This window comes from Medicago truncatula, chromosome 8, assembly GCF_003473485.1.
Source record: "Medicago truncatula cultivar Jemalong A17 chromosome 8, MtrunA17r5.0-ANR, whole genome shotgun sequence".
In the NCBI taxonomy this organism is placed as follows: domain Eukaryota; kingdom Viridiplantae; phylum Streptophyta; class Magnoliopsida; order Fabales; family Fabaceae; genus Medicago; species Medicago truncatula.
Window position 1 is genome coordinate 42,114,407 of NC_053049.1, and position 22,272 is coordinate 42,136,678.

A 22,272-nucleotide genomic window follows, 5' to 3' on the forward strand; every position below is an offset into this window, starting at 1 on the left:
CTATTGCACAATGAAAACACGTCAAGTATGATCAATTTTGTCCATCTAAGGCTTTTGCTCGTCTTGCGAGCCAACATAAAACCTTGCTCACATGTGCGGCAGGACTGCTCTCATGTGCAACGATGTGCAAAACTAGACAACATTTAAGGGTTTTACATGAGATATTACCTTTTTCATTCAAATTATTGCATGAAAGTTATAGGCAAACCTGGCCTCACATAACCATTCTCTATAACCTTCAAGAACCTTCGTTCCTTCATTGATTCTGGATTAATCTTATCATTCTCATGCATTAGAAAGCCAAATCTCACCATAGAAATTCCTGATATTGTGAATTTTATTTTCATATGCAAATGTTAATCGTAAGTACACTGTCAGAGGGGAGGGGAAATGTTGGCAGCAAAGATCGAACCCTGAACCTCCATCTTAAACTCTTTAAATGGGTAAGTTTCATTCATCCCCAAATTCATGATTGTGTCCTTTGAGTATAGTTTCTTTTTAGTTCTTGATTTTATCCATTGAAAAGAGGGAAATTAATGATTTTATCAATCGTTAAATGTTAACCATTATAGGTTAGAAATGACTAAAGTTAAACAATGCTTGTAATCTAATAGTTATAATTGATTTATATGATTTTTTTTTTTTTGTTACATGATTTGAGTATATATATTAAATCCATCATGAAAAGACATTAAAGTTAAGTTGAGCAAGAAGGAACCAAGACACAAATAGAAACTCCCATGGTCATGCAAGGATAAAAAAAAAAAAACACCAGCAGACCAAGAAGGTCATCATTAGACCATAATAATAACCACTAATTAACACGACTCTCTAATTTAGTACCCTAAAATTTTCAAGCTCCCTCAGCAAATGTGAAAAACTTCATTGCAGATGATGCTGCCGAAGACACAATAACATATACCCTGAAATTACAAAATACATAAACATATACTAAACCCAAAAAGAAAGACTCATAAGGCTTCCCAATCAATTTCAACAGAAGGGAACTTCTTCAACCCAAAATTCTCGACTTCATCCCACTGGCTAGAATCTGAGAAATCCAAGAAAGTAAGACCTGATTCTGGTGAAGACAATCCAAGCGAACATTCATCAGACATAGACGAAAACGCCTTAAAATCCTCAAACACGAATTCACCCATTGATTGTGCAGGAACATGTACCAGAGGCTTTACATCTTCAACAGAGGAACATGGCTTTTCTGTGTTCCCCTGTTTTTGAGAAATAGCTAAAGTTTCGCAAATAGCTTGAAGTTTTGAATCAACCGAGGAAGGAAGCGGATTGTAGCTTCCATGGAAGCGCATGTGAGGAAAATTGAGACGTGAAAATTCACCTCTAAGCTTATAAGCTGCGTTATCATAAGCAAAAGCTGCTTCCTCTGCTGTATCAAATGTACCTAACCATAGACGCGTGCGGTTTTTTGGAAGTCGTATTTCAGCAACCCATTTTCCCCAATGACGTTGTCTAACTCCACGGTAGAGTTTCGTTGGTTTTGAGGGAATTCCAAAGTATTTCATGGGAACTGGCTTTTGGGTAAGGGGTTTATTTTGTTGTTGTTGTTGGCGGGTTTGGAATTGGGTTTGAATTTGAAGGATTTGTGATGGAGTGAGTTGGTTGAGACCAATGGAACTTGCTTGGATTCCGTAATTGGGATTCAAATTTGGTGTAAGTGGAGATTGTTCAGAGATTGATGAAGAAGAACTAGTTTTCATAAAAGGCTCGAGTGCTTTCATTAGTTCTTCTTCATTATATGGATCTAAGAAACCATGTGTCATGTTTTTGTTGCTATTGTACATATTTATGGTTGTTGCCATGTTTTATTATGCAAGAAGAGAAGGTATATAAAATAAAAAATAAAAACCTGTTTCAATTCCAAAACTATAAAACAGGAAGAAGAAATAACTAATGAAATGCTTTTGGTTTTTCTTTTTGTGTGTGTAAAATTTAAAGTTGCTAAAAAAAAAAACTTAAAAACCTTGATATCTTGGTGATTTTAGTGACATCACTACCAACTTTGGTAATATAAGAAGGAGAGAAGAAAATGAAGGGGGTGTTAAAAGGAGGAAGATTGGGAAAGAAGGAAAGAACTTGGAGAGAAATGGTTGCTTGGCACCTCTCTCTCTCTCTCTCACTCTTGTATTCCAATGGTGAGCTTTTCTTGGTTTATATACTCTCGCTTCGCATTTGGACTTAGAATTTTCTTTCAAGCCTCGTCAACTTTAATAACACCTTTATTCGATGGTGGTTAACCTATTAAAGTATGCCACGCATGCAACACCTCATCATTTTGGCCCATGTCCCTCTCCAAAGAGCTACCTTTCATTGGCCAATATTTAATCAAACGTATTTTTCATATTTAATATTATGGAAAATATTAACAAAAGTTTTATGACACTTTATCCAATCCCATATTATATCTATTTTAGCACAATATGTTTGTCCTAAATTATATGTGATTTTATAATATCAATTAAAATTAATACTCTATTATTTTCTTTTTCTTTTTTATTTTTTTCATACCATTAAATGAAAATATTTTTGTAAAGTGATTCGTTGTATCTCTTTTTCTTACAACATTAAATATATTTTTAAATTTTTGTGAAATTGAAAGTATTGTTTAAAAAATTATGAAAAAGGGTGTATTTAAAAAAACAAAAAAGATAACTTTTAAATAAAAAATAATACTTATTATTTTGATTAATTAATTTGACTTGTATTTTCAACCTAAAATTTCATTTTATTCATTCCTTTTTTTTCTAGACATACCGTGTTTGATAAAATTTTATTATTCATCTCTGTCTCTAATTATAAAACTCTTTTAAATTTCTTCCGTCCTTTTTTATAAAACATCTTTCAAATTTTAAAGTATATAAATTTTTTCTTTATCAATATACTATTTTGAAGATGACTAAACTACTTGCGAGAGTGATGTTTGAACTTTGATGCGTCCATTACGGCCTTTCGTAAGCTCAAATGGATGAATTAGGTATCCAAAAGTTCCTTGTCATCAACGGGTATCCTAACGTAATTGATGACCCCTCTCTAGTCTCTCTACCATCCAGCCAAATGTGTCATGCAGGAGTAGATTAATTTTTTCAAACAAATTAATTGTCATTCGTGATCCCCATCCTCTAAAGAAATATCAATTTTAAAGACTAAAACAAATATTATTAAAATACATTGGAAGTATCCCTCAAAAAAAAATTACATTGGAAGTAATTTTATTTTGACAGTATCTATCAATAATAGTATATTGATAAAGGAAACAATGTGAAACAATTCTAATATCTCATAATATATCTCATAACGAAACTGAAACAAATTTTCTTAGAGCTTTCTCAATGAAGAGCAACGTAGGTATAAATCAAAAAGGAAATGAAATATTTCAGCTGTTAGCAGGTTATATAAAAAAATACATGAAAACGAAGTTTGTAAATACGAAAAGCAAACAAAGTTTCTAGTGTTGAACCGCCACTGATGTAAACAGCAAAAAGCAAAAAGAATACCATCAACACAAATTTGAGTATAAAAGTATTAAGATTTTTTTTTAACAAAATAAAAGTATCAGAATTAGTAACATCTTACATGTTGTTTCAATTTTCAACCATCAGGTATAAAAAGTAGATAATAAAAGATGTCATAACTACATCCATCAAATTTGTGCTACCAACACTGCTTTCTCGGTTCTAGGTTACTCTCAGCAATTGTAGAAGTAAACTCAGCAAGAGAGAAATGGAAACAGTTTAGGAACTTCAAACAATTTTGAGCAAAGAAACATAATGAATCCTAGTAGTATAAGAGACAATGAGCATAGCTATGAAACGATAAATGCTACTATGAAAACAATTGAGAAACGAAAGTTAATATCATGGTAAAGTTAAGACAATAATGAACCAACCTTTTAAGCTAAACGAAGCAGGTGCAGCCATTCGATTGTAGCTGCTTTCCATGATAAAATTTTGCAAGTGCTACAGGCTCCAAGTGAGTAAAAGTTTTCACATACTTCCATAGTGCCATTTGTAAAGTTGCATTTAGTAGGATGTTTTAAGACATATTTTGGATCACAATTAGTAGCATTTCATGAATCAGAAATTGCTTGAAAATATTCATAATCAAAGGATGTTTTAAACAAAATGAAACAGATGTGCAAATTCCATCTAATTACTTAAAAATTCCAATGGAATATTGTCCTCATTGTCATATTCAGAAATTGGAGAAGAAACAACACAAAGTTAATTTTAAATTCCAATCATAATGAGAGTTATTACCTTTTCCATGCATTGATTTAAGAAATGCACGTGAAAGAAAATAAGAATGAAATTTGCCTCAAGTAAGTTCTTGTGATCTTTTTATTGAACAATTTCTTTTGATTAAACAAAACCCTCCATCCATTCTTTTTACCACTTTTTATTCTCAAAATCACCATTGTTTGCCCAATACAAACCACAAAATACAAAATTAATGTAATTTAACGTTAATCTAAAAACAAACCCACATATTTAATTTTAAAACTAACAAATTAGCATAAAACATATTGAGATAGATTGAATACCTGGAGAAATGGAATTAGGTGAGCAAAATCAATGTATTTTAATGGGTTGAAACCAACAGATCAAGATGCAGATGATTTTAAGATCTGAATTTGATGTGAGATTCTTTGTTCGACATGTTCACTCTCTACTCACGGTCTCATTGATGATTTTGTAGCCTTGTAGGCTTTGAGCCGTGTCAACATGATAATGGGAACTGCATATCAATGTCAATATGTCATAATTCAGCTGGATCCCGTAAGACTGAAAAACCCACAAGTAGCTTTATTTCTTGAACCATAATGTTTTCCGTTTGAGGAAATGGAAACTTCCAATTGGATGGTTCATCTTGTTGGTCATATACAATCGTCATTTATTTCAGAATTTCTCCACTCCTCTTTTTTTTTTGGTAGATAGATAAAATGGCAAAACCATTATAAACTCACGAGCAATCTATATATCAAGAAAGATTTTATCAAGAAAATTTCAAGAATGACATGGCAGAATAATCACCCTTGGATTAAAATCTCAGCCTGGCCGGAAATCATGGGGTGGTGGGTGTTATGTATTTTTTTTTTGAAAGATTAATAAATGAGACTGAAATCTAAAGGTAAATTATTGTGTCATGTCATTCTTGAATCTTTCTTATAAAATCATTCTTGATATCTAGCATTTTTCTAAACTCACACACAAGTGGAGGTACCGGGGTTCGAACCCCCGTCATGACATCCGGCTTAATAATTTCGGCATTTTTCCAGTTGAGCTATGACTTTTGGATTCTCCACTCCTCTTTTACAAATTACACAACCAGTACTACGGGTAAAAAGAAATGAAATAATAGTTGAAAGAAAAAAACAACAAGTTTAATTTAACCAGCACGAACTAACGGTTTTAAAAAAACTACACCGTTATCTTATAACATTTCAGAACGAGGTCAATTATTTTATTATGCCCCTTTCTTAAATATTTACGTAAGTATAAAAGTCACCACACACAAAAAATTAAAAAAATTTGTTATATTCAAAGTTCAAACAAACGAGGAAGTATTCTACCATGGCGAATCGATTACACATAAAAAAGAAAACTCAGATTATCAACTTAAACTATAACAATTAACAAATGCAGATGACACAACTTTCAGTATTATGAGATTCAGTCTCATACTCTCATTCATGTAAACAATTTTTTTGAAAAGCTTTATAAAACACATCATGAGTTTTACAAAATTGAGAAAAAAAACAACATAAACATCAAATTGATCAACGGTAAAAATAGACCTTTACAATAGTGAGATTAGATGTTTAAAAGATTGATCAGGCAAAAACATAAACATGGGAACTAAATAAAGTTATCATGTGATTAACATTGGGCTCAATTATAACTCATGTGAAAGAATAAACATATTTCACCCCATTATTGAAACCGTCGATAAAAGCAGTGGCCAATATAAATAAAATCAACCATAAACACACAAAGTAAGAGACAAATCAAAAATAAAAAGGGAGAATATAGGAAAACATGATTTCTGCCGTATACATAACAAAAGAATCAAATTGAATTATCAACAATTACAAGGACGAGGAAACAGATGCATGAGATTTAAATTTGGAACAACAATATAGTTTGCTAGTACAATTTATTTATTTTCAGATCCAACAAATTTCTTTAATCTAAGAAAAACACAATGGAGAAAGATTAAGGGAGTGAGAGGAAACACAAACTCTCTTGACTGTGATTTCCTTGATTAAAAGAATTCAATGGATCAAATTCACTTCTATTTTGGGCTAATCAGTTCACTTTGGATCGGCCCAAACCTGCCTATAAAAAAAACCCAAACTTGAATAAAAGTCTTTAATTATTTCTTTGAATAAAAAAAACTGATTAAATTACTTTATATTCTCTAAATGGTATTTATTGTTTCGGATAGTGGTGACTAGTGAGTACAATATTGGCTCTCTGTTTGAATTTTGATGTGATGTGATTGTTTGATGGCTTTAGTTATTTTCATGTGGTCGTATTTATTATGAGCTGATGGAAGTGTTCTTTTGGGAAGTGGTGAAGTTTTGTTTAGAGTTAGTCATAAGAAAAAGGATTGGTGTACATTAGATTGGATGAATACATTTTGAGAGAGAAAGAGATAAGAAAGGGTAATTTGGCAACCATCATCGCCAACATCCTTCTCGGTCTCTCTCTCACTTAACTTCTAACTGATGTGACCAACATCTGAAACCGACGTCGTCATTATCGATGGCATGACACGATAAGAAAGAAGCCTTCGCTCTTGAATTCTCACTAGTGACAATCATAAGAAACTTGCGTCGTTATTAAGGTCAAATTTCCTACATGCTCTTTCAGACGCACACAATATAATAAGATGATGTCAAGAAAAGCCCAAAGTCAATCCGAACGACGTCACATGTATGTAGAAAAGTTTAGACCCATGGCAGCCGATCAGTGGTTTGATTGATCAAGCGGACGAAAATGACCAATGAGGGAGAATTCCAGAGATCGCCATATTCTTTTGATGAGAGAAGTCGGGTGACTAGTGCAGAAAAAAGAGTGAAGATTTTGGAGAAAGAAAGGGGGTCGCACGTGTTACATTTGTGTATGGAATCAAAGAAATTTATGTCGTCTAAAGATGTTCCTATAATTTGGTTCCCTTATTTTTTTTATCATTAGTATGCGGAATTGCTGATGTCTATTTGATTAACAAAAGTGACCGATAGTTTTTCTGTCAACTATACTTTTGGTTCGCATTCGTCTATTAGATATTTGACAAGATATTAATACTATAGGACTATAATACAAAATAGTTCCTTAACTTACATATAACAACTCTGTCATTTATTTTTTTTGGAAATGTTAACTAGTGCCTCCGAGGCAGGCATTGGCTAAGGACATTAAATGGTAACATTTTATGAAAGTATGTGTAATCGTGCATTAGAGATTGAAAACTTTAAAAATTTTAAAGAATAATTTCTTAATTTAGCATGCTTAAAGAGTCCCTGGCACTCGTTAACAAGACCCTTATTTTATTTTTTGTTAATTTTTGTTTTTTTGATTAATTTGCATATGAATTTTTAAAATGTAAATTTATAATTTTATTTTATTTTCATTATTGGTTGGAAGAAATTTTAGCTATTTAATTAAGGTCAAATTTCTTACATGCTCTTTCAGACACACACAATATAATAAGATAATGTCAAGAAAAGCCCAAAGTCAATCCGAACGACGTCACATGTATGTAGAAAAGTTTAGACCCATGGCAGCCGATCAGTGGTTTGATTGATCAAACGGTCGAAAATGGCCAATGAGGGAGAATGCCAGAGATTGCCATCTTCTTTTGATGAGAGAAGTCGGCTGACTAGTGCAGGAAAAAGAGTGAAGATTTTGGAGAAAGAAAAGGGGTTGCACGTAGGGATAGCAATGGGTATCCAATGGGCAGGGTACTATAGTACCCATCCCCATACCCGCGTTTGTAAAAAATACTCGTACTCAGGCCCGTACCCTCGTGGACAACTACTTTAGTGCCCTTCCCCATACCCTATGGGCACCTAAGTGTCCATACCCGCACCCATTACCCGCAGTTTAACTCTGAAAAGACAATAAAAAAGCACCACAACTGAAATACAACTATTATCCAGAAAATTTCAAATCAACTCATAAAATAGTATGAATGGTAGTATTTGACCAAATAAGAAAAGTATGAATCGTAGTATTTTGCGGGTACCCATCAGGCCTGTGTCCAATTGACATCCCTTTAAAATATGATATTCAAGAAATAGTTATCTGGAAGCATAAGAGATGGATAACAAAAAGCAACGAAAGGCAGGCAGGCGGCAGAGATTCAACGCAACAAGAGGCTAGGTTTAGGTTACTGTAATAAGCAATTTTTAGGTTTAGATTTAAGCTTAAATAGTTAGGTAAATTAATTAATTAATTAATATATAAATTATTTATTATATTATATAAAAATTTAGGTAAATTAATTAATTCATATATAAATTATTTATTATATTATATAAAAACATATATGCGGATTGCGGGGCTGGGTAGTATAGTGCCCATACCCGTGCCCGTACCCTTTTAAGTTTGCGGGTAATTACCCGGACCCATGCCCATGAAAGCGGAGTTTTACCCTATCCGAATATTTTTTTGTGTGTGCCCATCGAGCGCATTTTAGATTTGTGTATGGAATCAAAGAAATTTATGTCATCTAAAGATGTTCCTATGATTCCCTTATTTTTTTTATCATTAGTATCCTGAATTGCTGATGTCTATTTGATTAACAAAAGTGGCCGATAGTTTTTCTGTCACCTATACTTTACAATAGGATATAGTTCCTTAACTTACTCGGACATTAAATGGTAATATTTTATGAAAGTTTTAAAGAATTATTTATTAATTTATCATGCTTAAAAGTACCCTGAGGCACTTGTTAACAAGACCCTTATTTTATTTTATTTTTAATTTTTGTTCTTTTCATTAATTTGCATATGAATTTTTAAAATATAAATGTATAATTTTTATTTTGGTATGGGTTCTTAGTGTTAAAATTTATGATCCTTCCCCTAAAATAATATTGGTCCTTCATTCATATATCATGTTTTATATATGATGCTTAAATGTCCATATGGAAACATACTAAGACAAAAATATCATAAAAAAAGTTCAAAGAATTACATAAATTTCTAAAGTACAAAGCAATTTCAATTTTAATTTACATACTACTAATGATGAAAAAATGGGATGGGGGATACTTGAATAAAAGAGGGGGCAGAAGTTATTGGTTTGCAACGATGGAAGCGGATAAAAGAAAAATTTAAGGTGTATTTAGACAAAGGGTTTAGGAAGAAAAAGAGTTTATTTTTTTTTTAAATTACACATTATAAAATAATTTTTTAAAAATTGAATTAAATAAATGATCATATAATACTTCAAAATAAACTTAATTTATTTTAAAATATATATTTTACATTATTCCTAATTTAAAAAATAAAAATGAATTCTCTCCTTCTCTCTTAAACTTTCAATCCAAAGAAACCCTAAGAATGAAATATTTTATTGTTACCGTAGAGGTATTATTAGACAATGACCGATTACACATAAGAAAACTCAGAAAATCAACTTAAAATATAATAAAATATTCTGACGCAACTTAAAACTATTAACAATTGACAAATGCACATATGACATAACTTTCACTATTAGGAGAGCTCTAACAAACCCATTATGAGTTTAAAAAAAGTTGGGAAAAAACACAAACATAAACATCAGATTCAAAATTAGAGCTTTACAAGATTGATGAATAGCTTTACAAAATTGATGAATCAAAAACATCAGAACTATTTGCAAATAGAAAGGTCCAAAATATAATCCAACAAAACAAGAAAGTGTGTCTTAAGTGCAATTTCAAGAGCAAATTTTGATCCTTAGAGAAATAGAGGCTCAAATCACATGATTGCATGCATTGTATAATTTACAGCCTCGTGAGTAGAAGTGAAATTTAGATCAAATATAGCGGTCAAAATAGATTACATCACAGGAAGTAGTTTGTTAAAAAAGAAAAAAAAAATGTTAAAAAAAGAACAGTTGATGAAAAAGGAAACAAACAAGCTAAATATAGAAAAACAGGTTCTGGCAATTCTTTCAAGAAAAGCAACAAACAAAGAAAATTATCAATAAAGGAAAACAGATTCCCATCGTATACATAATAAAAGAATCAAATCTAATCATAAACAATTACAAAACAAGGAATCAGACACCAACATGATTGAATTCAGAACAACAAATAGATCGTTAGTGCAATATTTTTTGTGATGATCCAACAAATTTCTTTAATCAAGGAAAACACAGTGGAGAAAGATGAAGGAAGTGAGAGTAATCTCAAACTCTCTTAACTGTGATTTCCCTGATTAAAAAAATTCAATAGATCAATTAGCCTCCACCTTTGATTCTCTAGATCATGGATGCAATAGCATGTAGAGTTGTATTTATAGGATAAAATTTAGGGTTTTGATGAGATCACAAAATGGGCTAATCAATTTACTTTTTGTCGGCCCAAACCTGGCAATAAAAGCCCAAACTTGAATAAAAATCTTAGAAGAAAAAAAATTAATCATTTAAATTCTCTAAATGGTATCTGTCGTTTGGACAATCAAATATCAATGAAGAAATTTCAAACTGGCACGCATTTCAAAGCAGCTGAAATGATTAAAAAATTTGAATTATACTCTTGGTTGTATTAAAATATGGTGGACGATAGCTTTTAGTTGTCAATCTATCATCCCTCAATCTCTATTAGCTGGAGGATGTATACATTTTGTGAGAGAGAGAAATTAAAAAGAGGAGTAATTTGATAATTGTGAGCTTGGTTGAGCTTTCTCAACATTAAAAGCATATTTGTAAATTTCAAAAGTGAAAACCAACTATTTCAACATGTTTGGTTTAATTTTTCAAAATCAATTCTCTTCTCCAACTACAATTCTTACCTTTTAAGTTAACTAGAATCAATTCTCCATTAAATCTTATATTTTGATCATCATAACCAATTTTTTTTTTTTTATTATCCTTTATCAATTCTCATTCTTTTTAATTTAATAAAAATAAATTAACAAATCAAATTATTCTCAAAAAAATATTTATTGTCATGAGTTACCAAGTTTTCGATTTTCTTTTACGATGTTTCCTTTTAGATTTACAGTATTTTTATTTTACCTTTTGTTTATGCTATATTTTATCAAAAAATATATAATATATAAACAAATATACTGTCAACAAAAATTTGGTTTATTGAACATATTTATTATTTTTTTAAATAATACATAGAAATACGTTCATTAAACCATTTTTTTTTTCTATGTGGACATGACATTTATGTTGGGTCACGTGTTTCTTTATGGTACATGGCTGATTTTCTTATGACTCTAGCAAGCATGGAGTGTGTAGACTGTATAGTGCATGTGCTTTGCCTGCCGCTTGGTAACTGTTTGCATTTTTCTTCATCTCACTGGTGCTCCTTCTGGTGATTTTGGTTTTCGAATGTGGTCCCGTCGTTCTTAGTCATTAACTTTAGCTCTACTTTGTTCACATGTTTAGGGTGTCATTTAATTTGGGAAAGGAGAATTCTTTTCCATCATGGAAAAGTTGATCATGTTCATTAGATTAAATGAGGAACATATTTCTATCATACTCTCTCAACCACTAGATTATTTTTTTATACTATCTTTCACACTCTCTCTTTCATGTCCCCACACACCCATACCACCACCACTAAATCACAAATTCAACAACCACTTTGACCACCACTGCACCACAACACACCACCACCAGAAAGAACTCTCCTTTCCCAAATTAAATAGCACCATCATTTTAATCAAAACTCAAGAGTATCTGCAAATTTTCCTATAAAGAATCTAAATTAACCTAACGATGCAATATTATATTTTTTAGAGGGATGCAATATTATTTTGTTCATAGTTTATTTTAGAGGGATGCATAATTATCTTGTTGTTCGAATTCCAACCACCATCGCATAAACTATACCTGTTTGTGATCGTGTTTTTTTTTTATCCAATTAATCTGTTTCTCTCCAGGTAAAATGATTGTATTATATAATTTTGAATTATATTATTTTTCTTCTATTTTTATTTTTTTTATAAAAAAACAAATGGGTTCCTGGAAGCATAAAAAAGAAAAGAAAAGAAAAAATGTTAAAAAAGTAAGGTTTAAATACATTTTTGGTCTTTCTATTTAAAAAGAAAATGATGTTTTGGTCTTCCTATTTTAAAAATCGTACGCTAACAAGTTTTCCGGCAGCAACCATGGTGGTGTGTGGTGGTGCAGTGGTGGTCAAAGTGGTTGTTGAATTTGTGATTTAATGGTGGTGGTATGGGTGTGTGGGGACATGAAAGAGAGAGTGTGAAAGATAGTATAAAAAATAATCTAGTGGTTGAGAGAGTATGATAGAAATATGTTTATATATATTATTTCAACAATAGTTTTTTATACAAGAGACAATAAAGGATATAAAAAAAAAAATGTATCTATGGACACCAAAACCAATCAATAGAAAGAGAATGGGATTACAATATGAGTACGAGAGAGGTCCCAAAATTTGTCATAAAATACTTGTGAAAATATGGTATTAAACACTAAACTTAGACTCCGAAAAACATTTGCTTATAAACTTAACAACATCAATCCACGTCAAAACATCACACATTCACAATAGATAAAATAAAAGTCTGCATATGCGAATGAATTGAATCTCAAAACAACTGGACCAATGTGCAAAGTAGTCTCAATCACAAAAATCTAAATACTACTGATTGCCAGAATTGCTGTTGTTATTCAACTCAAGATCATTCTTGCAGTTCTCTCTCAAATCTTTCAGTTTTTAAGAGCTTGATTTCTAAAAACAACAAACCAGGGTGCAGATCAGTGAAGACAAAATTGACAACATGACATGAGCCAAAAACACTAGATCTTGCTTTCTTGTAGGTTGGATCCATAACATACCAATAACAACATAACATGAGCACAAACAAAAACTAGATCTTTCAACAAATTCATTTATCAAGTCATGTCCTTTGATGTAATATAGATTTATATGTTCACAATATGGCTGTGAACATCCAAATAAATACATAGAGTATATGTTTATTACAAATAATAAGAATGTTTCAAATTAACTCTATGATCTACTATGTTTGATGATCCAACAAATTTGTTTAATCATGGAAACCCAGTGGAGAAAGATGGAGGAAGTGAGAGGAATCACCATCTCATACTCTCTTAACCATGATTTCCATGATTAAGAAAATTCAATGGATCAAATTAACCACCACCATCTTTGATTCTCTAGATCTAGAATACAAAAACAAACAAAATGAAACGTGTTGAATAGCAGGTAGAGATGTATTTATAGGATGAAATTTAGGGTTTGGCCTTTGATGATAACCACAAATGGGCTTATAAGTACACTTTGGTCGACCCAAACCTGAGTATAAAGAGCCCAAACCAGTCCAAAAATATTCTTATATTATTTCTTGGTGGTTGCTTAATAGACCCCTCAATCCGCTTTTGATTGAGTCGTAACGTTCAATCAGCTTTTTTGTGTGTAAATTCTGATCGGATCGTAACACCTTAAATTATTTTATTTATTTTACCTTAAAATAATTTATCTCTCAATAAACAAATAACTTTCTTATATTCTTGACCCACTTAAAGCTGACGGTAGGTTTAGGGATGGTAAAATTTTAAGAGGGTTTCAATGCTGCCTCGTTAGGAAAACGAGTGTAGATGTTTTTTTTTTTTAAGGAAAAAAAATGAGTGTAATTTTAAGAAACGAAAAAAAGTAATTTTGTTGTTTAAATTGCTTGTATTTAAATACGAAGAAAGTCATGGACATTGGAGATATTAGTGGAGCAGGCAGGTTTGCTTTTGACTTAGTAATATTTGGTGCTCAAAGGTGATCATCAAATTAGTGAGACGGGGAGGATACTAGATTTTGGTGTGAACCTTGGATATGTAGAGTAGAGTTAGCATAAAAAATTGATGAGATGCTATCAAAAAAAAATAATGATAGAGATTGATCTCCTTATCATTACGGGAAACTGATGTTTTGGGATGCTTAGTTCCTCTCCTCTTATCAGATGAGTTGATATCCAACTTTTATCATCATAAATAACTCTTAAAACATTCTTTCAAAAGAAGAAAGAAAAAAAAAACTCAAACTTAAGGAACTAGAGGGTCGTGATCCTTCTAGCCATATGTAACTGATGTGTAGGTCTTGCCTGGCCACACCTTGATTTCTCCCATATGGCTGGTTTCACAACCCAACTTATAAGAATGGATAAAAACATATGGCATGCTCGAAAATCGAAATGTTGTGATTTTTCAAAACTCTAGATGGGTTAATAACTCATCTTGAATTTAGCTAGGTCCATCTGTGATGAAATTGACAAATAATTAAGGGGATGAAGTAAAAACTAAACTGTCATATATTTTGGTCCCAACCTAGTCAAGTTCAATGTGGATGGTAGCTCCCGAAGCAATTCGTTAGGAGCATGAATGGGAGTGAATTTTTAGCTTTTTTGACCATCATGGGTACACATCCAACACTATTGTCGAATTAACTGCAATTGTTCATGGCCTGCATATTGTTCGGGAAGTTGGTTTTAGAGTGGTTATTTGTGAATCTGACTCAAACTGTCTTGCAACTCCTTTGGTGAAACATATCAAGAAGTTCATCTCTATGGGAGAAAAATAGTTGTGATGACTAGCTTACCAAGTAGGGTGCTGTTGTGGATAGTGACATCTGAGTTAGCTACATGTCCCCCTCAAATCACTAATTACCTCCTAGCTAATGCCATGGAAGTCAATACCATTATGCCCCAGTTCTATTCTCTTGTTCCCTGTTTTCCTTTCATCTTTAACAAAACAAAAAATAATCAACTCGATGCTGACAAATAAATCAATTCAGTAAAAAGATGGGAAGAAGGTGCCAAGTTAAGCTGGTTTAAAAGTGCAAGAACTCGAGAGCAACTAGTGGCCCTTTCTTATCATGTTGAAAGAGGCATACAATTTCTTTTATAACTTATCGTAGCTAAGGCCTTTGACTGCTCAGTGGGAGTCGAAAAATATATTCGCAAGCTTCAACATTTTGGACTAGTTATGAAATTAATCCACAGTCCAGGACTTAATCACACTTAAAGCGCTTAACCCCTCCCCAAAGATGTTTTGTGTAAAAATCAAACCATAGTCCTTCTACTAAGCTCAAGATGTGGTGTCAGCTGAACTACACCTATCAGGTATCAAATATACATATAGATTGAGTGAAAATTGTTTATCTATTTAACCTTAATTATATTATACAACATAATATAAAAGAGTCATTGGTAAAAAAGTACACATTGCAACCGCATGACAGAAAAAAGACAGCGATATATTGATGGGTATGATCAGGTGCATAATGCATAACCCACAGAAAAAGACTGTCCCTGCCTAAAATAAAACATGCCAAGACAAATGGTATTTGCCTCATGAAATGGGAAATCACAACCACAAGACCAATAAGGTGCATAATGCATGACCCACATAGAGAAAGACTGTCCCTGCCTAAAATAAAACATCCCATGTCAAATGGTGTTTGCCTCTCGTGAAATGGGAAATTGCAACAACAAGGCTGATCATCGTCAACATAAGAGTAATCAAATCTCCAATGACGGCTACCAAACAAAATATTCTGATAAAATCTGTTTAACAACCAATGGACTGCATGCATTCTGCAGCATAAAAGGATGATTTTGCAGAAAAAAATTGACATACCCAACACACCTCATGTTCAAGCTAACAAACCATACATCATTTAAGACAGTCCAAAAATCTTTGTTGCTAAAAAGTCATTGAAACCAATCCATGGAGCAAATAATTTGAAAACAAAGCAGCATTGTCATCCTTTATTGTTTAGTCCCTCTAGGAACACGCAACAAAGCCCATAAACATTATCCTCCAAAGAAGGTTGATTTTGTTCATATTAGAACCAATGGAAACGGCCAATGTAACAAATCTACACAGATACTTCTAGGTATTCTACAAACACCGAATTCACAACAGATACAGTAAAAATCTACATGTGAATACGAATTGAAACGCAAAACTAATGGACTGATGTGTGAAGTAATCTTACAATCATAATAGGCACTCATACACTAATGATTGCTAGAGCTGCTGTTGTTGGTCAACTCAAGATCATTCTTGCAGTTCTCTCTCACATCTTTCAGTGTTTCAAAGCTTGATTCCTAAAAGCGGCAGAAGGAAAACACTCGAAGTATTAGGAAACAAAATAAAAACAACAAACCAGGGTACATATCAGTGAGGACAAAATTCACAACATAGCATAACAAATTAACAACAATAACATAATATGATCCATATGCCAAAAAAAGGTTCCATTGATAAGCAAAAGTATCAGGGTCAAAATATATTATGGTTTTTTTTATATGTATCTGACTACTGCAATTGAGGTTGCATCAACCGTAATTGACGCCAATTTTTAGCAATATCAAGTATAGAAACCCTTGAAAAGTTATATAAAATGGGAATGGATATCAAAGTTGAGGTAAATGTTGAAATTTGAAATATTAGGCACAAGTGATAGATAGCACAGAAACTCACAAGTTGTCTACTTTCATGACCCAATATGTTTTGCATATGAACAAACAGAGATTTCCACTGATGCATAAGGCTCGATTCTAAATCGGATGGATCAATGCCGCCTTGTTGTTCATGTATGATATTATGAGTATCATTTATTCCAGAAAATTTCTGGACCACCAATCTTGCTTCCTTCTGACTCTTCCTTAGAGCTAGCAAAATGTTTTAAGATAAAATCGTTAAAAAAATCAAATTGATAGTAGTAAAATACTCCAGTATGATAATTGAATATACAGTGAAGACCCAATTTGGTCTCACAATTTTTTCTCAAGCCAATTAATTAGTCACCCGATTCATTACGATAGAGACTAATTTGTCCCCAATATAAAAATGTCAAAGACTAGTTCAGGTTTATTTTATGTTGTGCACTAAATTGGCCCCAGAGAAAATTGCGCGTTTCCAAATTGGGTCTACACTCTTGAATATAATTGTGCAACCTACAAAAGTGCTTAAAAAATTCAATCACGACAACTTACCAGTTAGTCTACCCTTGACATCCTGGTAATGGAGATCCGACCAGATATAACCAGCTAGTAATCAACATAAATTAACAAACATTTAATAATAACACTATAAAACAGAAAAACATCATAAGAATACAAAAACATGCAATGAAGTTAAAATTGTTTGCTAAAAAATATACCTTTGGTGCAAAAGGAACAAGTACAGTTTTTCAGAAATTCCACACCAACATGTGCATCCAAATTCTCAACATCTTGGTTTTTAAGAGCAGAACACCGTTCCAACCCTGGAAACATAGAACCAGACACAATTGGTGGTTCCACCGACCCACCAGCACATTGGGAAGATCCCAAATTGTCATCATGTTCGATACCACGGTCGATAAACCCTTCATTCTGAGATCTTCCAACAAAACTATCATTCGAATCATCGGTTCCGGTACCGGTTCCGCCACTGGGTAAACTGGGTTCTTGTGAAGAATTATTGCCTGAAAAGGGTAACTCGGAACAAGGGTTTTTGCCCTTATCGTTGTGACAAATCTTTTTGAGTAAATTCTCTGCTCCGTCTTCGTCACCGGAGATTGAAGATAAGGGTCTCTTCGATGGGTGGTTAGTCATGTCTGTGAGAGCGCGGCGGGTTTTGAAAGCACCGTCGCTGAAATTGTCTTGGCTTTCCATAAAATTGGATCTAAAGATAGTTGAAATTTGAAACCCTAACACTGAGAATCGCGTGAAAGGGTTTCAAAAGTGTAGTTATTATTATGTGAATAGAAAAGTAAATGAGAATTGAAAAAAGATTAGTGAGAGTGTGTCACGGAGATGCGGCCATGGCAATGAGGGAAATTGAAAAAAAGAGATTGGTTCGCGGGAGGGTTAAAGGGTGGCCCGCCTCACCGTGTGTTTTTTTCGATTTCAACTTTGAATTACAGTTTTGAAATATGCGGCGCGGAATTCTGGATCTCGAGTTCAATTTGGAGCCCAATCGATCTATCCCGGTATAGTGAAGCCCAATGTGAAATTAGGTCCGCATGATTTCGTGTCCTACCGCGCATTTCTCCAAACACGACAAAATAGTATGTTAATTGTTATGTTAGTTTTTTTCCCTTCTCCTTGCTAGAACTTGAACTTTAAGCCTCGAACTCCTTAACTTTTCAAGTATATGGGTTGGGTGGTGGGTCCAATGATGATAATGTTTATTCTTGTGGTGTTGCATGAAGGGCATAAGGGGACAAATATGTCGTTCTAGAATGGATGTGTTGTCGCATCACTCCTCAAAAATGAGAAAATGAGTTTGCAGTTTTACTTCGATGGAATGTGGTGATTCAGAAGATTTGCTTGAGAGTGGGAGGAGGAGACAAGTTTCCAATGAGGTGTTTACCATTTATCAGTCTCGTGGTCAAATCTCCTTTGGACGATCCCCAAAATTCGATCCTTTTTCAACCCCTTAAGAGTGTTGAGGAGCTTCAATCGAAAACTAAATAATAAGATTGCTTGGGTTCGTCGGTGGAGACTTTGTAGGCCTGAAAAGGATAGTGGTCTAGTGACAAAATATATTGGTTTGTTGAATTTTGATCTCATTGGTAAGAGGAGGTGGAGATGCTTTCTATCAATTTTAGTTTGCATAGTGACATTCTCAAACTAAAATATGGTTCCTTATCCCCCCATCCCCTTGCCTCAAGGGTCACCCACTGGGGGCTTCGTTTAATCTCTCCTTGGTGGAAACTCGCAAGACGTGTCCTTCACATGCAACACCTAGGAGTCCACTTTAAAATGGTTCTCGAAAGGGACGGTAAAGAAGGTTGGTAATGGCTGATCAATCTCCTTTTTCCATGACCCTTAGGTTGGTGATGCTTTATTAAGGGTCCGACATTAGACGTTGTTTTAAGTTTCATAGCAACAAAATGGGTTGATGGCGGACATGGAGATTTGGGAAAATAGAGAAAAGAGAGGGAGAGAGGGAGGGAGAGAGAGAGAGAGAGAGAGAGAGAGAGAGAGAGAGTGGATTGGGACCTCAGGAGAAAGAGACAATCGTTTGTTTGGGAAATGAAGGTTTATGAGGGGCCTTATCTCTATTTTACCTTGGTTGGTTATTCCTGATAGAGAGGATGACTTGTGTTAAATTCATGATCCTTTTTGGGGTCTTCTCTGTGTTGTCGGCTTATTCCATTCTTGCTACGAGACGAGGTTTGGTGTAGGCATGACGAGTGAAGTCGTTGATTTTCTAGCTAGGTTTTTGGAGGTAATGGGCTCCTTCTAAAGTGGTTTTTTTTTCTCTCTTGGCAGCTTCTTCAAGATACGATGTCGACTCGAGATAACTTCCTTGGATGTAGGTGTTGGGGCCTGAGGCATTGGTTGTGTGTTATGTGGTAATCCGTTGTAGTAAACGGATCACCATTTTATTTCTTACGAATATTATTCTTGTGTGGTACCGATAATGGGATGATTGGGTTGGCAATTTGTGTCTCGTTGTGTCTTTTTTCGCTTTTCTTTAGTCATTTGGGAGTTGGGTCCTAGGTGTTAGCTACTTAAAACTCTCATAATGATCTAATCTTCGTTAGGGGTTTTACTTCTGTCGAATTCTTGATGGTATGATGATGTTCTCCTCATTGAAATGGTTCTTTTGGAAAACCTTGTTAACTCATACTCCTTTGAGTGGGAGGTCGATCTCTCATGTGCCAGTTCCAAGAGGGCGCCAATGTTAAGCCTCATTGCATTTAACCCTTTTGTCTTTCGTTCCTCGATCACCTTTACTTATTGTTTTCTCCATGTTCATTGAGGAATTCATAGCTATCTATTTAGACTCTAGTTGTGGAGGTAGGGATGCTTTTGGTGTTTTTTTATTTGTTCGTTGCACTCCTGTCATTTTATATATACATATTTTACTTTTGATTCTCAGAAATTGGATTGGATCAAAAAAAAATTGAGTGAACAAATTGAGTAGAAAATTGCCTTTTTGACATAGAATATTTCCTATTGACACAAGTAATTTACCAAAAAGCCCCCAGCGGCAGTTAACAACCGTTAGGCTATGCGCCGACAGTTAACTGCCGCTGACTTCCAGCGGTTGTTAACTGTCGTTGCTTTCTGTTATATGAACATAACAGCATAGGAGTTTCCAAAACTCAATTGTTATGTTTTTGGATTTCTCATGTGCGTTTTTCAGCAAACATCAGCCATTCCAAGCCAATTTCAAGCACAAAATCAAGTAAGTTTTTTGAATCCTATTGCATTGCTATTTTGTGATTTATTTGTTAGTTTTTTTGGTTAAATTGCGATTATATAGGTTTATTGATTTTATGATGTTATGATAGTTTAGGTTGTTTGAATTGTTAGGTTTAGGTTAGAATTGTTATGAAATTATGGTAGAATGTTTAGGATTAGATGAATTGTTGTATAATCGCTGCGATTAGTTTATGTTTGTTATGAAATTTTGTTGTTGAATTTGTGATAGAATTGTTACGATTAGTTACGGTATAATTTTTAGGATTATTTTAGGTTATGATGAATTGTTGTAGAATTGTTACGACATGATGTAGGTTTTGATCGTCGAGTTGTTTATGTAGATATGTCTCAAAATCAGGGAAACGACAAGAAGAAATAAAAATCATCGATGACATGGCACATAATCACATGTGATGGATCCATCAAAAAGAATGATTCGAAGGTGCTGGTGTATAATCATTCGAGGTTAAGGAGGAGCGGGAGGACATGCTATTTTGGTCCTCAGCCAAAAGCAGGTGGCCCGGGGACTGTCGAGGACAACCCAATTGACTTGTGTGATGAGGAAGATGATTAAATGTAATGGGTTGTAATATCTAATTGATTTGGATTATTTTTTTTATGGTACATTTTGCTTGACATATTGGTACTTTGAATAAATTCGCTTTTTGAATAATTTCAATTAAAATCGCATTTGGAATAATTTTGATTAAAGTTGCGTTTCGAATAATTGCGTATTCGAATAAAAACTAATTAAATCTAACGTGAATTCAACTAATTAAAATTGAGTAATGAATAAATAAATTTGAAAAGTGAATAAATAAGATAATTATTGTTCCATTCAAAACAAAATATATTATGCATATTCAACCATATATGTTGTCACATTACATTGTATTACATTACATTCGAGAATGTACCTTCCAACTGCAACAATTATCTTACCCTTGAAGGAGGCAAATTCAAACTTGCTAAACAACAAGACTCCAACATCCGATCATCATCTTGAATGATGGTATTCAAGTGTCAAAAGAATGAGGTGCATTCCTTGACACTTCAATACCAGTATTCAAGAGGCTTATCGAATGTTGGAGTCCTGCCGATTAACAAGTTTGAATTGCCCCATCCAGAGTAAGACAATTGTTGTAGTTGGAATGTGCATTCCAACTACAACAATTGTCTTACCTTTGAATGTAGTAAATTCAAACTTACCAAACAACAGGACTCAAACATTTCGTCTCGCATTCATGTTTTTCCTTTGAAAAGAATAAATTTTGTTAGGCTTACTTTAAATGATGATATTCAAGTGCCAACGAAATGAGGTTCATTCCTTGACACTTAATACCTTCATCTAAACCAGCATAATAAGAATTTAATCTTTTCAAAGGAAAAACATGAACGCTGGGCGAAATGCTTGAGTCATGGCCGTTTATCAAGTTTGAATTACCCAATTTCAGAGGTAAGACAATTGTTGTAGTTGGAATGCACCTTACCCTAACTAATGACGATCTTCCGGCGGAATCAAGCTATTGATGATATCTTCAGTTGATCTCAGCAACGTTACCCGCATATCGATCCACTAGAACATGTTGTGCTCCCAAAACATGCTCGTCACGTTTTCGTCGTTCGTTAATTCCACCCAGGTGAATGATACTCTCCCCTCGTAGAGCGTTGAACGTTTATACCGAACGTGTTCCACCCTCCTTGTGTCTTTGGGGTTGACTCCTTGGTTGATTTCAGTCAGTTCATCCTTGAGACCTCTTAACGTTACACCAAGGCATCGAACTTTCAACCTCCGAGGTTCTCCGCCGTTGAATTGTGCATGA

General features: G+C 33.6%; 2 protein-coding genes across 5 annotated transcripts; both read right to left on the reverse strand.

Annotated features, from left to right (window-relative positions):
- Window positions 1–669: 669 nt before the first annotated feature.
- LOC25501933 (ethylene-responsive transcription factor ERF060) lies at window positions 670–2,165 on the reverse strand. Its single transcript, XM_013591378.3, has one exon. The coding sequence runs from the start codon at window positions 1,830–1,832 to the stop codon at window positions 972–974; it is 861 nt and encodes a 286-aa protein (XP_013446832.1). The 5' UTR covers window positions 1,833–2,165; the 3' UTR covers window positions 670–971.
- A 13,309-nt stretch (window positions 2,166–15,474) lies between these two features.
- LOC25501935 (uncharacterized) lies at window positions 15,475–18,145 on the reverse strand. 4 transcript variants are annotated; one of them, XM_039829321.1, is made up of 5 exons: window positions 17,410–18,145; window positions 17,243–17,296; window positions 16,728–16,918; window positions 16,240–16,351; window positions 15,475–15,664 (listed from the first exon to the last, which is right to left on the reverse strand). In XM_039829321.1, the coding sequence occupies exons 1-4, from the start codon at window positions 17,903–17,905 to the stop codon at window positions 16,262–16,264; spliced, it is 831 nt and encodes a 276-aa protein (XP_039685255.1). In that variant the 5' UTR covers window positions 17,906–18,145; the 3' UTR covers window positions 15,475–15,664; window positions 16,240–16,261. The 4 variants fall into 4 exon arrangements, with proteins under 4 accessions (XP_039685255.1, XP_039685254.1, XP_013446834.1 ...); XM_039829320.1 differs by having other exon boundaries at window positions 15,475–15,668; XM_013591380.3 differs by lacking the exon at window positions 15,475–15,664 and adding an exon at window positions 15,778–16,142.
- Window positions 18,146–22,272: the final 4,127 nt, after the last annotated feature.

Coding starts and splice junctions, on each gene's coding strand:
- LOC25501933 (XM_013591378.3), bottom strand. CDS start 1,832: ATGGCAACAACCATAAATATGTACAATAGCAACAAAAACATGACACAT.
- LOC25501935 (XM_039829321.1), bottom strand. CDS start 17,905: ATGGAAAGCCAAGACAATTTCAGCGACGGTGCTTTCAAAACCCGCCGC. Junction 17,297..17,409: donor TTGTTCCTTTTGCACCAAAG/GTATATTTTTTA, acceptor GTTGATTACTAG/CTGGTTATATCTGGTCGGAT. Junction 16,919..17,242: donor TGTCAAGGGTAGACTAACTG/GTAAGTTGTCGT, acceptor ACATTTTGCTAG/CTCTAAGGAAGAGTCAGAAG.